Genomic DNA, 15234 nt, shown 5'->3' on the forward strand with positions numbered 1-15234 from the left:
CCCAGCCGTAAGATGCCCAGTGATGAAGAACACCCAAACGAGCTAAATGCATTTTATGCTCACTTCGAGGAATACAACACTGACTCTGGCATGAAAGCCCCTGTTGTTCCAGATGACTGTGTCTGTGCCAATGTGAGTAAAACTTTTAAACAGGTTATCACTCGCAAGGCCGCTGGGCCAGACCAACACACGTTATCAAAGCATGCGCAGACCAGCTGGCAAGTGTCTTCACAGACATTTTCAATCTCTCCTTGTTCCAGCCTGTAATCCTAACATGTTTAAAACTGACCACCATTGTCCCTGTTCCCAAGAACTCCAAGGTAACCTGGCTAAATTACTATCACCCTATAGCACTCACATCTGTAATTATGAAGTGATTTGAAAGGCTGGTCATGCTACACATCAACACCATCATCCCAGACACCCTTGGCCCACTCCAATTCGCATACCGCCCCAACAGATCCACAGATTACACAATCTCAGTTGCACTTCACACTGCCCTCTCCCACCTGGACAAGAGGGGAAATAACTATGTGTGAATGCTGTTCATAGACTACAGCTCAGCGTTCAACACCATAGTCCCCTCCAAGCTCATCATCAAGCTAGGGACCCTGGGTCTGAACACCTCCCTCTGTAACTGGATCCTGGACTTCATGACGGTACGGACCCAGGTGTTGAGAGTAGGCAACAACACCTTCGCCATGCTGACCCTCGACACGTAGGGCCCCTCAAGGGTGTGTGCTTAGGCCCCTCCTGTACTCCCTGTTCACTCCAACACCAACAGCCTACAGGGAGGCCAAAGAGTTGACAGTGTGGTGCTATGACAACAACCTCTCCCTCAACATCAGTAAGACCAAGGAGCTGATCATGGACTACCGGAGAAAGAGGGGAGAGCACGCCCCCATCCACATAGACAGGAGACAGGGCTGTAGTGGAGTGGGTCGAGAGCTTCAAGTTACTTGGTGTTCACATCATGAAGGACTTAACATGGTCCACACACACCCGCCTCTTCCCGCTCAGGAGGCTGAAAAAATGGTCCTCGGATCCTCGGATCCTCAAAAAGTTATACAGCTGCACCATTGAGAGCATCTTGACTGGATGCACCAATGCTTGGTATGGCAAATGCACCACCCTCGATTGCAAAGCACTGCCAGCCCGGTTTCTCTTAAAAAATAAAACAAAAAATTGGAAACTATCTATTGATTTTCTACTCAAATCCTGTATCCCCCTTTCTCTCATACAGCTTCTCCATCTCTCAATCTCCCTCTCATATTGCCCACACTGTACCAACACATGTCCAACTGTTTCAATTTCCTGTTAGTAATCACATCTTCCTGATGGATGCCTTCCTATTAGATGTAATGACTTGTTCAGCTGGCTGTGTCCTACCCTACTAAGCCTAGTGAAGATGGCCTCTTCTTTTCGGTCTCATCCTACAATTGTACCCTCCCCTTCTCTGTATTTGGAAGAGATGCCTTCCCTTATTGTCTCTATTCCACTGCCCCTGCCATTCTGCACCACCAATGTTCATATCAGGCCTTTTGCCTCTGCCTTGCTCATTGAAACTTCAACGTTCACCTCCCCACCGCTAACAGCCTATTTAGCCAGTACATCAGCTGCTTTATTTCCCTCCAACCCCACATGGGCTGGGACCCAAGTAAATCTCTGTATGTCCATCTGTCTCACCCGGCCATGGGTTTGTAGTACCTCATACAGCAGGTCTTGTCTGCTACGTGAGCTAAAGGACTGCAGACTCATCAATACCGCACATGAGTCAGAGCCAGTAGTGGTGCGTGGGTAAAATCACTGGGAAGCCAGAAAAAAAAGCCATATTACAACCTGTGTTGTTTGCTCTATAACCTGTTAGTTCATATGCCTTGCGACCATGATATATAGGCCTAAAGGCTGAGACAATAACAAGACACAGTGTCAGAATAAATTAAACCACATCTTCGTTTCATCACAAAACCTGAGAGCAACCTCTGTCCAGAGAAGTCCACAAAGCATATTGCATGTAACTAACAGTTACATGACCTACTGCAAGGTCAAGCAAGTTAATGTTTTCAGACATTTCCGGGACTACTAAATAACTATTGCTTTAGAACCACGGAGAGTTACCGCAAGTCACAAAGAAAACAGGAGCTATCTCCACTATTCCAGCACTATTTCAACTTCAACATCATAAAATCACCTACGCTTATTCTAATACAGTGACAACTAAAAGATACCAAAAACAATTTAGTCCAATCAACATAAGCTAAATATGATGGCAGTCCATGGTTCTGATTTCTGTGTGTGTGTGCGCGTTTGTGCAAGTAGAAAAAACATGTTGAGTCACCCTACTTGTAGAGAAATGCCAATGCCATCCTCCAGTCTTTCATGTTGACGAAATGGTCTATCACACTCTCATACAGTACACGCTTGTATTTTTTTGTTGTCCTAGGCTACTTGGCTAAAATGCTTGCTTGCTAGCTTAACTTCCTTTCATGGGCAACGTTAGCTAGTTAACATTAGCCTTCTACATCTAGCTACATTTTGAACTTCCATCCTCTCAGGCCAGGGGCACAATGTATGAATTGATGGCTGGATCAGAATCGCCGTTATAATCATTGGCCAGTATGGAGAATTAAGTAAAATCCCAAGTCCAAATCCCAATCTCCACCCATGGCTAATTTACGAAAGGGCCCATTTTAGCTAGCTAGCCACTGGAGGACAACAACACAATGAGATGCAACAATTCAAGTTGTTTCTGTCAATGACATATGCTCTCAATGCGATAGGAATGACACCAAATCCAAACGGGCTTCCCTTGACACTTTTTTTTGGTGCACCAGGACCATTCACAGTTGAGCTCACTCAGTTTGGCTATTATTTTATACTTTTTTATCAAGGGAGGCCAAATGTTCGCTGGCTTCCCTTGCATTCAATGCAACGTGCGACAATAATGTCATACTCTTTTGGACCAGACAGCATCAGATAGATGGCCTACACATACAGGGACAAGGGGCCGCTGTTTCGCTCACTAGGATGCTTTCTCCGGTGAGATACATTCAGCCTCTTGTGAATTGATGGAAAATTATGAAACAGAGACGAAAGATACATTATTTTATGTTTTTTTCTTTTTTGGGGGGAGAAGCCTGGCTTACCTTGGCATCCATGAATACACGCCACTGGTCAGACCAAATAACTACTCTGTCTGGCTTGACTTCCTCCACCAACTCCAAGGCCAACAGTACAGCCATCAGCTCTGTCATGCCAGGTTGTCTATAATATATTTCCTGACTGCAACCCCACATTCCTGCACTACAAATGCTGACCCAGTAGGAAATTTCTACGGTGCAGTATTTTGAACCATCTGCATCAGTATCCAGACGTCTATTAAAAGGTCCAGTGCAGTCAAAACATTTAATTTCCTGTGTTTCATATATATTTCCACACTACGAGGTTGCCAATAACAGCTAATTTTCAGGTTACACATCCTTCCCATTAGGCTTTTCAAATGAGGCCCTTCTCTCATTCCACTCCCAAACAGTCCCAGCTAAATTCTTGCTCGAGAAATTGCATTTAGCTAAGAAGCTATTTTAGTTTCTTTTTGACCATTTTAATTGAAAACATTCACAGTAAGGCACTTAATTGTTACCCAGAAATTATTTGATTTTGAGATAAAAACGGCTGCATTGGACCTTTAAACAAATCAGCAAGGTGCTACTGCGTACAGTCCAGTACATCACTGAGGCAGAACTCCCAGATGCACTTCAAAGAAATTACTCCACTCATGCCTCATCATGCAAATGACATTTACAGGGGTGGAATCCCAAAATAAATGTGCAAAGTGATCAAAACAAAATTAGTTAGGACCTCTATACCAGGCGGTGTCAGCCACCCAAGTCATAGATTGTTCTCTCTGCCACCGCATGGCAAGTGGTACCGGAGCGAAAAGTCTGGGACCAAAAGGTACCTGAACAGCTTCTACCCCAAAGCCATAAGACTGCTGAACAGTTAATCAAATGGCTACCTGGACAATTTACATTGATCCCCTTTATTATTTACAGTTTGGCTCTGACTCCCTTGCACTGCTTAGACTCTACCCAAACACTCACACATACTACACTGACACTCCAACACACACACAATGCTACTACTCTGTTTATTATACTGCATATCCTGATGGTCTAGTCACTTTTACCCCTACCCACATGTACATACTGCATTACCTCAATTACCTCAACTACCTCGTACGCCTGCACATTGACTCAGTACTGGTACTCTTTGTATATAGTCTTACTGTTTTTATTGTGTTACTATTTCCTTTTTTATTCAGCAAATATTTGCCTTACTTTTTAACTCTGCATTGTTGGGAATGGGTTCGGAAGTAAGCATTTCACTGTGACCAATAACATTTTATTTGAATCAAACCCGTCCCTATCTTTGAGTAGTCTCTCCAACACTTCTACTACTAGAGGCAGGAGTAGCTATGTTGTGTTTACAACAATAGCTACACTGGGGCTTACCTCCCTTCCATACAGTCCCAACTCCCTCAACTGGGTATACCTAACCACCCAAAGCTCATGTTCCATCCTTGCTTATGTTCCCAACATGCTTGTAGCAACCCTTTTGCAGGATGAAACACCCCATGTCCCAGTAGGTTGCTATGGTTGATATGATGTGGATCCCTTTCACACTTCACCGGGAGGGAACAGGGTTGGAGAAAAACATGAATTAATACCATAAAATTATCTAATGTTGAAATATTACATAGCAAAGGATAAAATAATCCCAATTAAAATATTATGAATGATTATTCTGAATTTATATCCAGTAAGTTCAGCTAAATCTTACACATGGTAGCCTCTTTCTCCCCATTTCGGACAGTTGCCATGCTCCACTAGAATCTGTCGTGTGCAGAGATTCTGCAAAGTCAAGAGTAGAGATCCTATTAAATTGTTCTAATTCCTAATTCTTTGGCACTAATAAGTTCAATGTATTTATATGTCTCGGGCTCTGCTCCTGGCAGGCATGTACCTTGCTCCTAATTCTATGGCACTTGTACACGCCCCACTCATGGATTTTGCTTACAGGGGAGCAAGTGCACAATTATTGGGAGAATCTCAATTGGTTTTGCTCGATGCTCCTCAGTCCTGTCCTGCTTTTGAAAAAGGTCAAAGGTAATTGAGAAGCAGAGGTGAGGAAACGTGGAGACAAATGCACTTCAATGAAATTACACCACTCGTGCCTCATCAGGCAAATCACATTTACAGGGGTGGAATCCCAAAATAAATGTGCAAAGTAATCAAACCAAAATTAGCTAGTTGTGCAAGACATTTTATAGATAAAAGGATAAGTAACGTATAGTTTTTAAATGTGTGCATGCTTTTCTCCTTAGAGAAAACAACAGCTGATTCAAAGGGAACTGAATTAAATCACAAATCGAGGTCATTCAAAACATAACTTAGGCTTTAAATATGCCTGTGTATCCACACATTAATAAGTGGTTTAAACCATTCTTTAAGCATAAATAACACAGTGATACAACCATGTCTTCCCCGGGAATTAGCTAACTTTTGTCACGACTCCTACCGAAGGTGGCTCCCCTTCCTGTTCGGGTGGCGCTCGGCGGTCGTCGTCACCGGCCTACTAGCTGCCACTGATCCCTTTTTCCCCTTTCTGTTTATTGGTTTCACCTGTTTGTGTTTTAGGCTGATTAGTCATGCTTTATTTACCAGCAGGCCCGCCTACTGGTTGTGCGGGATTGTTTGATGTACGTGTGTACACGTCTGTGTGTTACGGGTTTCCCATTTTTCTGGGTTTTGCTGGACTGTTTAAGTTCCCCGTGTTTGGGGCATTTGTTTTGGTGTGCGCCCTTTGTTTTGTGGGGTTGGCTTATGTATAGCACTAACCTGAACTCTCTGCTTCTGCGCCTGACTTCTCACCCACTACACCCCGGTCGTTACAACTTTGCCGTACTCACGTCACAGGATAAACCTTTCGCACATTTGACACCTTTGTGGGAGACGCACCAGGAACTAACAGCTCTTTCAATAACGTTAATTGTAAAACATTTATTTATCCATATAAATGGTGATCTCATTTCATTACATTAGTAGTCGCTAGTTCTAGCTTTAAAACAACATCCTTATATTAACATCCACGCTCCAAAACCAATTACCAACGTTCCGACTAAAATTTATTTTAAAAATCGAATTTATTTATATAACCCTTCTTACATCAGCTGATATATCAAAGTGCTGTACAGAAACCCAGCCTAAAACCCCAAACAGCAAGCAATGCAGGTGTAGAAGCACTAAACATGCATATCTCTCTTTTACAGGTGAACAAATGAGGATATCTTTACAATTATTTAATGAGCGTCCTCATCAATGCAATCAATACACAACTTCAATAAACGTCTGGTTTTATGTCTGAATTTCTATGGCACGGAGACTCGGTTTGTGACACAACCTCCCAGACTGCTAAGAACCTCTGTGTGACCTTGGATGACCTTGACCATGTTGTGGCCATAGTTAGTCACTTTCCAAAATTATAGAAAAATAAGGAAATAAGCAATAGGCCTGCTGATCATCTCCCCTGCAGTGGTGGTAGCCTATGTTACATTAGCAGAATGAGGAGTATCGCACTCAACTCCAATCTGGGGATCAATGTTCTTTCTTACTAGCAAGGTAACACGTAGTCTGTTCTGTTGTAACCTATTACCTACTAAGTGACTGGCCAATCGCTTGAGGTCAAACAAGTAAAACAGCAAACTCAGTAGGATGGATGCTGACAAGCTGAACATAACTGGCACATATCCATAAAAAAAATTCACCATGAATGGGTTGGTACTCATGAAATAAACATCATAGGTCGATTAGCCTCATAAGTTATTAAAACCTCCTGAGACCATGTCTGCATCCCAAATGGCACCCTGTTCACTACTTTGACCAGGACTCATGCACTGGTGTGCACCATAAAGGGAATATGGTGTCATTTGGGACACAGCCCATTATTACCAGGCAGATCAGAGGGAGCTGCCTCAAGCACACCCCCTTAGTTTAACCATCATAACAACATAACCTATAGCATTCATTGGACCGAAGTCACCTGCTGACTAGCATCGGTAGAGAGTTCATCCATGACTGAGAAAGGGGGACTTGGGTTGCATGATTTCTCATTGGATGCTGTCTTGATTATATGTCACTCCCACTTGTCTTCTGGCTTCATCCATGACCTCGGCGAGAAGGTGTGAGTGTGACCAAGGCATTCCAGAGCTCTCCTTCAGCTCTGATGGAGACAATCAGCGTGTTTGAGCAAGGCAAAGTGCATAATCGCTAATCTTGATCACATAATGACCAGTTATTTGGGATGCAAGATGATTTGTAAATTAGTAATTCTGACTGCAATGTAGTCGGTCTCAAACCTGCAGATTCCCATACCATTTCCCCTATCGGCTTGGGCTGTTTTTGGTGCAAACTCTATTTTCATTTTAGTAAGGTGTGTTGTAATATTCAATGGTTCACGTTGCTTTGTGTAAAGTATACCTTTAAGCAGACACTGCCTGACCTCCTCTGCTTCGTAGCGCAGCCCAGTACTGTGGATGAAGTTGAGGGGAAGGCTGGGCTCAGGGAGAGGGTATTGCGTCACCTCTCCATTCACCTCCAGGCTCGTAGGACACCACATGTGGTTGGGGACCTCAGATAGAAACAACACCTAATATGATATTTTCTCTGAAGCCATTGATATGCCATTAATGTCACACTTTGTTGATCTCAATAGGGAATTGAAGAGAGAGGCTTGTTTGATGATACTAATAAACGGTGGTGTGCTTAATCAAAAACAAGTTTTGATAAACACTATGGTACTCTGAATAATAATCTCTCAAACTTATCAACTGAACCACACTGAGCAAAAAAATAAACGCAGCATGCAACAATTTCAAAGATTTTTTCTGAGTTACAGTTCATATAAGGAAATCAGTCAATTGAAATGAATTAATTAGGCCCTAGTCTATGGATTTCACATGACTGGGAATAAATATACGTATGCATTTGATTGTCACAGATACCAAAAAAAAGAAGGGGAGTAGATCAGAAAACCAATCAGTATCTAGTGTGACCAACATTTCCTTCACATAGAGTTGATAAGGCTGTTGATTGTGGCCTGTGAAATGTTGTCCCACTCCTCTTCAATGGCTGTGCGATGTTGCTGGATATTGGCGGGAACTGGAACACGCTGTCGTAAACGTTGAGCCAAAGCATCCCAAACATGCTCAATGGGTGACAAAAGTATGCAGGTCATGGAAGAACTGGGACATTTTCAGCTTCCAGGAATTGTGTACAGATCCTTGCGACATTGGGCCATGCATTATCATGCTGAAACATGAGGGGATGGTGGTGGATGAATGGGACGACAATGGGCCTCAGGATCTCGTCACGGAATCTCTGTGCATTAAAATGGCCATCGATAACATGCAATTGTGTTTGTTGTCTGTAGCTTATGCCTGCCCATACCATAACCCCACTGCCACCATGAGGCACTCTGTTCACAACGTTCACATCAGCAAACCTCTCGCCCACACAACGCTGTACACGGTGTCTGCCATCTGCCCAGTACAGTTGACACCCGGATTCATCCGTGAAGAGCACACTTGTCCAGCGTGCCAGTGGCCATTGAAGGTGATCAGTTGCCCACTGAAGTCGGTTATGACACCGAACTGCAGTCAGGTCAAGACCCTGCTGAGGACGACGAGCATGCAGATGAGCTTCCCTGAGACGGTTTCTGACTGTTGGTGCAGAAAATCTTCAGTTGTGCAAACCCACAGTTTCATCAGCTGTCCGCGTTCAGTATAAGTAGGTTATTGAAGTTGTTCAGGAGGCTATGGAAATGTTCATTAAAAATCAGCTCTTCAATGAATCATAAACTTGTTTAATTTATTCAGAATCTTCATCATTAGATCAATAACTATAGTGTGCACTTCTTCCCCTACCCTCCTCTGGCTGTGACTTGTTAGAATAATGTATTTCCTCTGTGTGTGTCTGCTAATTCCTACCTTGATGGTCCCCTTGGTCCCAGTGATAACAGCATCATTTGTCAGCATCATCGTGATGGAGCACGTGCACACAGCCATTCTGTTCCCAGAGAACTTTAAGACCAAAACTACTGTTCCATCCACTCCTGGAGGTGCAAATACAAAGCATTAGAAATAGCAAAACAATTTCTTTATTTCAGTTGGAGACTTGAAAAGGGAGACTCTGGTATGTAAGTTAAGCAAGTGGATCTCAAGTCAGAATACCACCAATTACCTGTGTCAATACAGTATCCCATGGCTTGGATGGACTCCGGTCTCTCCCCATTGAACACCATGAAGACAAACTGCAGGCAGTAGATCCCCAGGTCCAGTAGTGCCCCTCCACCCAGCTCTCTATGAGTCAGGCGAGGGATGTGTGTGAGGGGGGCTCCCAGGTCGGCCCTTACCATCTGGACCTCTCCCACCTCACCCTGGCCCAGCAGCCTGCCCACCTCTACAGACACAGGGAAGAAACGAGTCCAGATGGCCTGGGAGATATAACGGAGATACAGTGGAAAGAGAAAGTATGTGAAGCCTTTGGAATGACCTTGATTTCAGAATAAAATGGATCTGATCTCCATCTAAGTCACAACAATAGACAAACACAGTCTGCTTAAACTAATAACACACAAACAAGTATACGTTTTCATGTCTTTAGTGAACACACCGTGTAAACATTCACAGTGCAGGGTAGCGGTCGACCGATTATGATTTTTCAACGCCGATACCGATTATTGGAGGACCAAAAAAGCCGATACCGATTAGTCGGACAATTTTATATATATATGTGTAATAATGACAATTACAACAATACTGATTGAACAATGAACACTTTTATTTTAACTTAATATAATACATAAATAAAATCAATTTAGTCTCAAATAAATAATGAAACATGTTCAATTTGGTTTAAATAATGCCAAAACACAGTGTTGGAGAAGAAAGTAAAAGTGCAATATGTGCCATGTAAAAAAGCTAACTTTTAAGTTCCTTGCTCAGAACATGAGAACATATGAAAGCTGGTGGTTCCTTTTAACATGAGTCTTCAATATTCCCAGGTAAGAAGTTTTAGGTTGTAGTTATTATAGGAATTATGATGCGTTGACTATTTCTCTCTATACCATTTGTATTTCATATACCTTTGACTATTGGATGTTCTTATTGGCACTTTAGTATTGCCAGCCTAATCTCAGGAGTTGATAGGCTTGAAGTCATTAACAGCGCTGTGATTCAAGCATTGCTAAGAGCTGCTGGCAAATGCATTAAAGTGCTTTTTGAATGAATGCTTACGACCCTGCTGCTGCCTACCACCGCTCAGTCAGACTGCTCTATCAAATATCAAATCATAGACTTACATAGAAAACATAGAAATACGAGCCTTTGGTCATTAATATGGTCAAATCTGGAAAATATAATTTTGAAAACAAAACATTTATTCTTTCAGTGAAATACGGAACCGTTACGTATTTTATCGAACGGGTGGCAAACCTAAGTCTAAATATTGCTCTTACATTGCACAACCTTCAATGTTATGTCATTATTATGTAAAATTCTGGCAAATTAATTACGGTCTTTTGTTAGGAAGAAATGGTCTTCACACAGTTCACAACGAGTCAGGCGGCCCAAACTGCAGCATATTCCCTGACTGCTTGCACTGAACGCAAGAGAAGTGACACAGTTTCCCTAGTTAATATTGCCTGCTAATGAATTTGCAGGTTTCCAAAAAATATACTTCTGTGTATTGATTTTAAGAAAGGCATTGATGTTTATGGTTAGGTACATTTGTGCAATGAATGTGCTTTTTTCGCGAATGCACTTTTGTTAAATCATCACCCGTTTGTTGAAGTTTAAGTAGCCTGTAATTCAATGATAAATTAACAGGCACCACATAGATTTTTATGCAACGCAGGACAAGCTAGTTAACCTAGTAATATCATCAACCATGTGTAGTGATTATGTGAAGATTGATAGTTTTTTTATAAGATAAGTTTAATGCTAGCTAGCAACTTACCTTGACTCCTTGCAGCAACAAGGTCCTTTTGATGCTGCACTCGCGTAACAGGTGGTCAGCCTGCTTCGCAGTCTCCTCGTGGATTGCAATGTAATAATCGGCGTCCAAAAAGGCAGATTACCGATTGTTATTGAAATCGGCCCTAATTAATTGGCCATGCCATGCCGATTAATCAGTCGACCTCTAGTGCAGGGTGGAAAAAGTATGTGAACCCTTGAATTGAATAACTGGTTTACTGTCCTTTGGCAGGAATAACCTCAACCAAACATTTTCTGTAGTTGCGGATCAGACGTGCACAACGGTCAGGAGGAATTTTGGACCATTCCTCTTTACAAAACTGTTTCAGTTCAGCAATATTCTTGTGATGTCTGGTGTGAACCGCTCACGACGTTATGCCACAGCATCTCAATCGGGTTGAGGTCAGGACTCTGACTGGGTCACTCCAGAAGGCGTATTTGTTTTCTGTTGAAGCCATTCTGTTGTTGCTTTACTTCTGCGTTTTGGGTCATTGTCCTGTTGCATCACCAAACTCCTGTTGAGCTTCAATTGGCGGAGGGATAGCCTTACATTCTCCTGCAAAATATCTTGATAAACTTGGGACTTCATTTTTCCATCAATAATAGCAAGCTGTCCAGGCCCTGAGGCAGCCCCAAACCATGATGTTCCCTCCACCATACCTTACAGTTGGGATGAAGTTTTGATGTTGGTATGCTGTGCTTTTTTTCTTCCACACATAGTGTTGTGTGTTCCTTCCAAACAACTCAACTTTAGTTTAATCTGTCCACAGAATATTTWGCCAGTAGCGCTGTGGAACATCCAGGTGCTTTTTTGCGATCTTCAGACGTGCTGCATTGAAGAAGCAATTGCTTCGATGGTGTCCTCCCATGAACATCATTCTTGTTTAGTGTTTTACGTATCGTAGACTGGTCAACAGAGATGTAAGCATGTTCCAGAGATTTCTGTAAGTCTTTAGGTGACACTCTAGGATTCTTCTTAACCTCATTGAGCATTCTGCGCTGTGCTCTTGAAGTGATCTTTAGGACGGCCATTCCTAGGGAGAGTAGCAACAGTGCTGAACTTTCTCCATTTATAGACAATTTGTCTTACCGTGGACTGATGAAGGCTTTTAGAGACACTTTTGTAACCCTTTCCAGCTTTATGCAAGTCAACAATTCTTAATCTTAGGTCTTCTGAGATCTTTTTTGTTCGAGGCATGGTTCACATCAGGCAATGGTTCTTGTGAATAGCAAACAACATTTTTGTGAGTGTTTTGTATAGGGCAGGGCATCTCTAACCAATATCTCCAATCTTGCCTCATTGATTGGACTCCAGGTTAGCTGACTCCTGACTCCAATTATCTTTTGGAGAAGTCATTAGCCTAGGGGTTCACATACTTTTTCCAACCTACACTGTGAATGCTTAAATGGTGTATTCAATATAGACAAGAAAAATACAATATTGAGTTTTATTCATTTAAGCAGACTGTGTTTGTCTATTGTTGTGACTTAGATGAAGATCAGATAAAATGTTATGACCAATTTATGCAGTAATCCATGTAATTCCAAAGGGTTCACATACTTTTTCTTGCCACTGTAAATATAAGAGGGATGTCTTACTACTGCAATACCGCTCTACGATACAGGCTATCTGGTGTGTATGAAGGGGGATATAGGAGGAATGCTTCACTACTGCCATACTGCTCTACGATAGAGGCTATCTGGTGTGTATGAAAGGGGATATAGGAGGAATGCTTCACTACTGCCATAGTGCTCTACGATAGAGGCTATCTGGTGTGTATGAAGGGGGATATACACTTTCTTGGTTACTACATGAGTCCATATGTGTTATTTCATAGTGTTGATGTCTTCACTATTATTCTACAACGTAGAAAATAGTACAAATAAAGAAAAACCCTTGAATGAGTAGGTGTGTCCAAACTTTTGACTGGTACTGAACGTCAGCCTAACATATATTATTCAGGACAAACCATACCGCAGTATAAATATGTCAGTGTTGATGTACTGTATGTGGAAGTATATGATCAGAAGGAGCTTTAGAGTAAACGTGTATGAACATGTTTAAAGTGTCAGGTGTCCCCCTGTACAGTACCTCCATCAGAAAGACATCATTCTCCTTGGCTGTGTTGGTGAGCTCCAGTACCTCTCTTAGATTCATGGCCAGGGGTTTCTCTATGAGCACGTTCTTATGGGAGGTCAAGAAGAGCTTACCTGTGCTCAGGTGGTGAGAGTGGATGGTTCCCACATACACCACATCTGCAAAGAAAGATAGGGGTACGAGCATGGGTTTACAGCTCCAGTCAATTTAAAGCAACAAGCCTATACCACATAGGTTATCAGGTTTTATCCCAAGGTTACAGATGATTTGTGGCCTGAAATGGTCAAACACCTTGGCTATACAGTATCTCTTGTCAAAAGCATGAGTCAAGGTAACATTTTTTAACCAGATCTGTACCAGGGTAAGGGAGTTCATGATAGAACCCACCTATGTCTGAGTCTTTTGCTAGCTCCTCATAGCTCCCATAGACTCTTGGGATGTTGTGCTTTTTGGCAAACTCTTGTGCATGCTGGAGATTCCGAGCAGCAACAGCCACAATCTGAAAAAGATAACCATTTTCATTGTTTCAATTACAGGTCAATTGAATATAATTTATTTTGTAAAAAATATATACAACAAGATGTATTCCTAGGGGATAACACTTAAAACGCTTATTTCTAAAGTGGTCATAGATGGTAATAGTATTTAGAGTGATAATAGCGTTTTAAATAACCTTTAATTTCTTACTTGAATCCCATCAACATTTGTGTTAGCTTTTTCTCCACCACATTCCTCAATTTGGCAGGGTCAGGCAGTTGAAATTACACATTGTGCCTTACTTAACATACATTCATATTTGATTGGCCCAGTATTAGGAGAATTACGGTAAAGATTTACACAACATGAAATCAATGGACAATTACGCAACCACAGAACATGGAAACATGGAAGTTATTTACAAAAAATATGTTTTCTTCTCACTGATGTCACTAACGAGTAAAACATTCATTAAATTATTCTGCAATAATACCAAATGTCTTCTCAAAAATACACTTCACCCTTGCTTATAAGCGAGTAGCCTAATCGCGCAAGAGCTTTAGGATTCCTCCTCATTCCCAATCACAAATAACGTTTACCTGGTGGTCGTCGTGAGGTAGGGTCCTCAGAGCAACTGTAAAGTCGTGGCTGATTTTCCCTGCACTGCAGATTCCCCACCGTGTTGCCATGATTACTTCTGAACTAGCACGTCTCTCTATCTACCCCAGATAGATTTTTTTGATAATGATATATTTCCCACCAGTAGGGAGAGACAGAATACCAGTAGCCGATCTCAGCTGGTTGCTTGACTGGAATGCCACTAAGTGGCGCCAGAGGCTTAACTCTGAAACCCAGAAAACCCCCGAGGGCCCCATAAGTCTATTTATTAGCGTCACTGATGTGATACTATTATGCAGGTATTTAGTTCCAAATGTATTTTAGAGACCACCAAACTCAAACACAAGAGGATGAATCAAATTATTGCAATGGTGTTCATAGATTATATTTCTATATTGAGAGCTCTGATTTCTTATCCACTGTCGATCACATGTAGCCTACATGTGTCGACACAATGTGATGCTTTGTCAGTTCTGTCTGCCCTTAGCCCTGCTCACAGAGGGCTGGTTGTCTTCTCAACAGAAGGATAGGCCACACCATCATTTCCCAGCCTGTAGAAGACTACAAGACGATGGGAACTTGGTCCAGAACAGCCCATAATTGTGGGCTATTTATATCTGTGCATTATCTGTCAAGGGCTGCTCCCAGGGTACTGCTGATGGCAGTCTCCCCAAGCCGCAGAATTTAACCAGGGACAACTCTCCAGATGTGTTGGAAAACATTTGGGTAGCTGCCTGGTCTAGTCCACCCACCCCTTGCTATCAGTGTACCAGGTGAGCTGCTCACCTTTTACACTAGTGATACATGTAATCTCAGTTTGATCTAATGGATGAAGTGGTGGAGTTTACAGTGAGTGTCCTGTTCACTTTAAGTACTATAGCCTATTGTGGATGGACATATGTGAAAATACACGCATAACAGGAGTTTAGAATAAGCTCGAAAGTTCTGAAAG

General features: G+C 42.2%; 1 protein-coding gene across 1 annotated transcript; it reads right to left on the bottom strand.

The window, feature by feature from the left end:
- Positions 1–6167: 6167 nt before the first annotated feature.
- Positions 6168–14442, bottom strand: LOC111977378 (trans-1,2-dihydrobenzene-1,2-diol dehydrogenase). Its single transcript, XM_024006772.2, has 7 exons — positions 14264–14442; positions 13575–13686; positions 13182–13345; positions 9297–9549; positions 9044–9168; positions 7536–7686; positions 6168–7278 (listed from the first exon to the last, which is right to left on the bottom strand). Exons 1-7 carry the CDS (start codon positions 14351–14353, stop codon positions 7166–7168), a joined length of 1008 nt encoding a protein of 335 aa, XP_023862540.1. The 5' UTR covers positions 14354–14442; the 3' UTR covers positions 6168–7165.
- Between the last annotated feature and the right edge of the window lie 792 nt (positions 14443–15234).

The sequence above is a fragment of the Salvelinus sp. IW2-2015 genome, linkage group LG2, assembly GCF_002910315.2.
Source record: "Salvelinus sp. IW2-2015 linkage group LG2, ASM291031v2, whole genome shotgun sequence".
Taxonomy (NCBI): Eukaryota; Metazoa; Chordata; class Actinopteri; order Salmoniformes; family Salmonidae; genus Salvelinus; species Salvelinus sp. IW2-2015.

Coding starts and splice junctions, on each gene's coding strand:
- LOC111977378 (XM_024006772.2), bottom strand. CDS start 14,353: ATGGCAACACGGTGGGGAATCTGCAGTGCAGGGAAAATCAGCCACGAC. Junction 9,169..9,296: donor GGGATACTGTATTGACACAG/GTAATTGGTGGT, acceptor TTGCACCTCCAG/GAGTGGATGGAACAGTAGTT. Junction 7,687..9,043: donor GGACCAAGGGGACCATCAAG/GTAGGAATTAGC, acceptor TTTCTATCTGAG/GTCCCCAACCACATGTGGTG.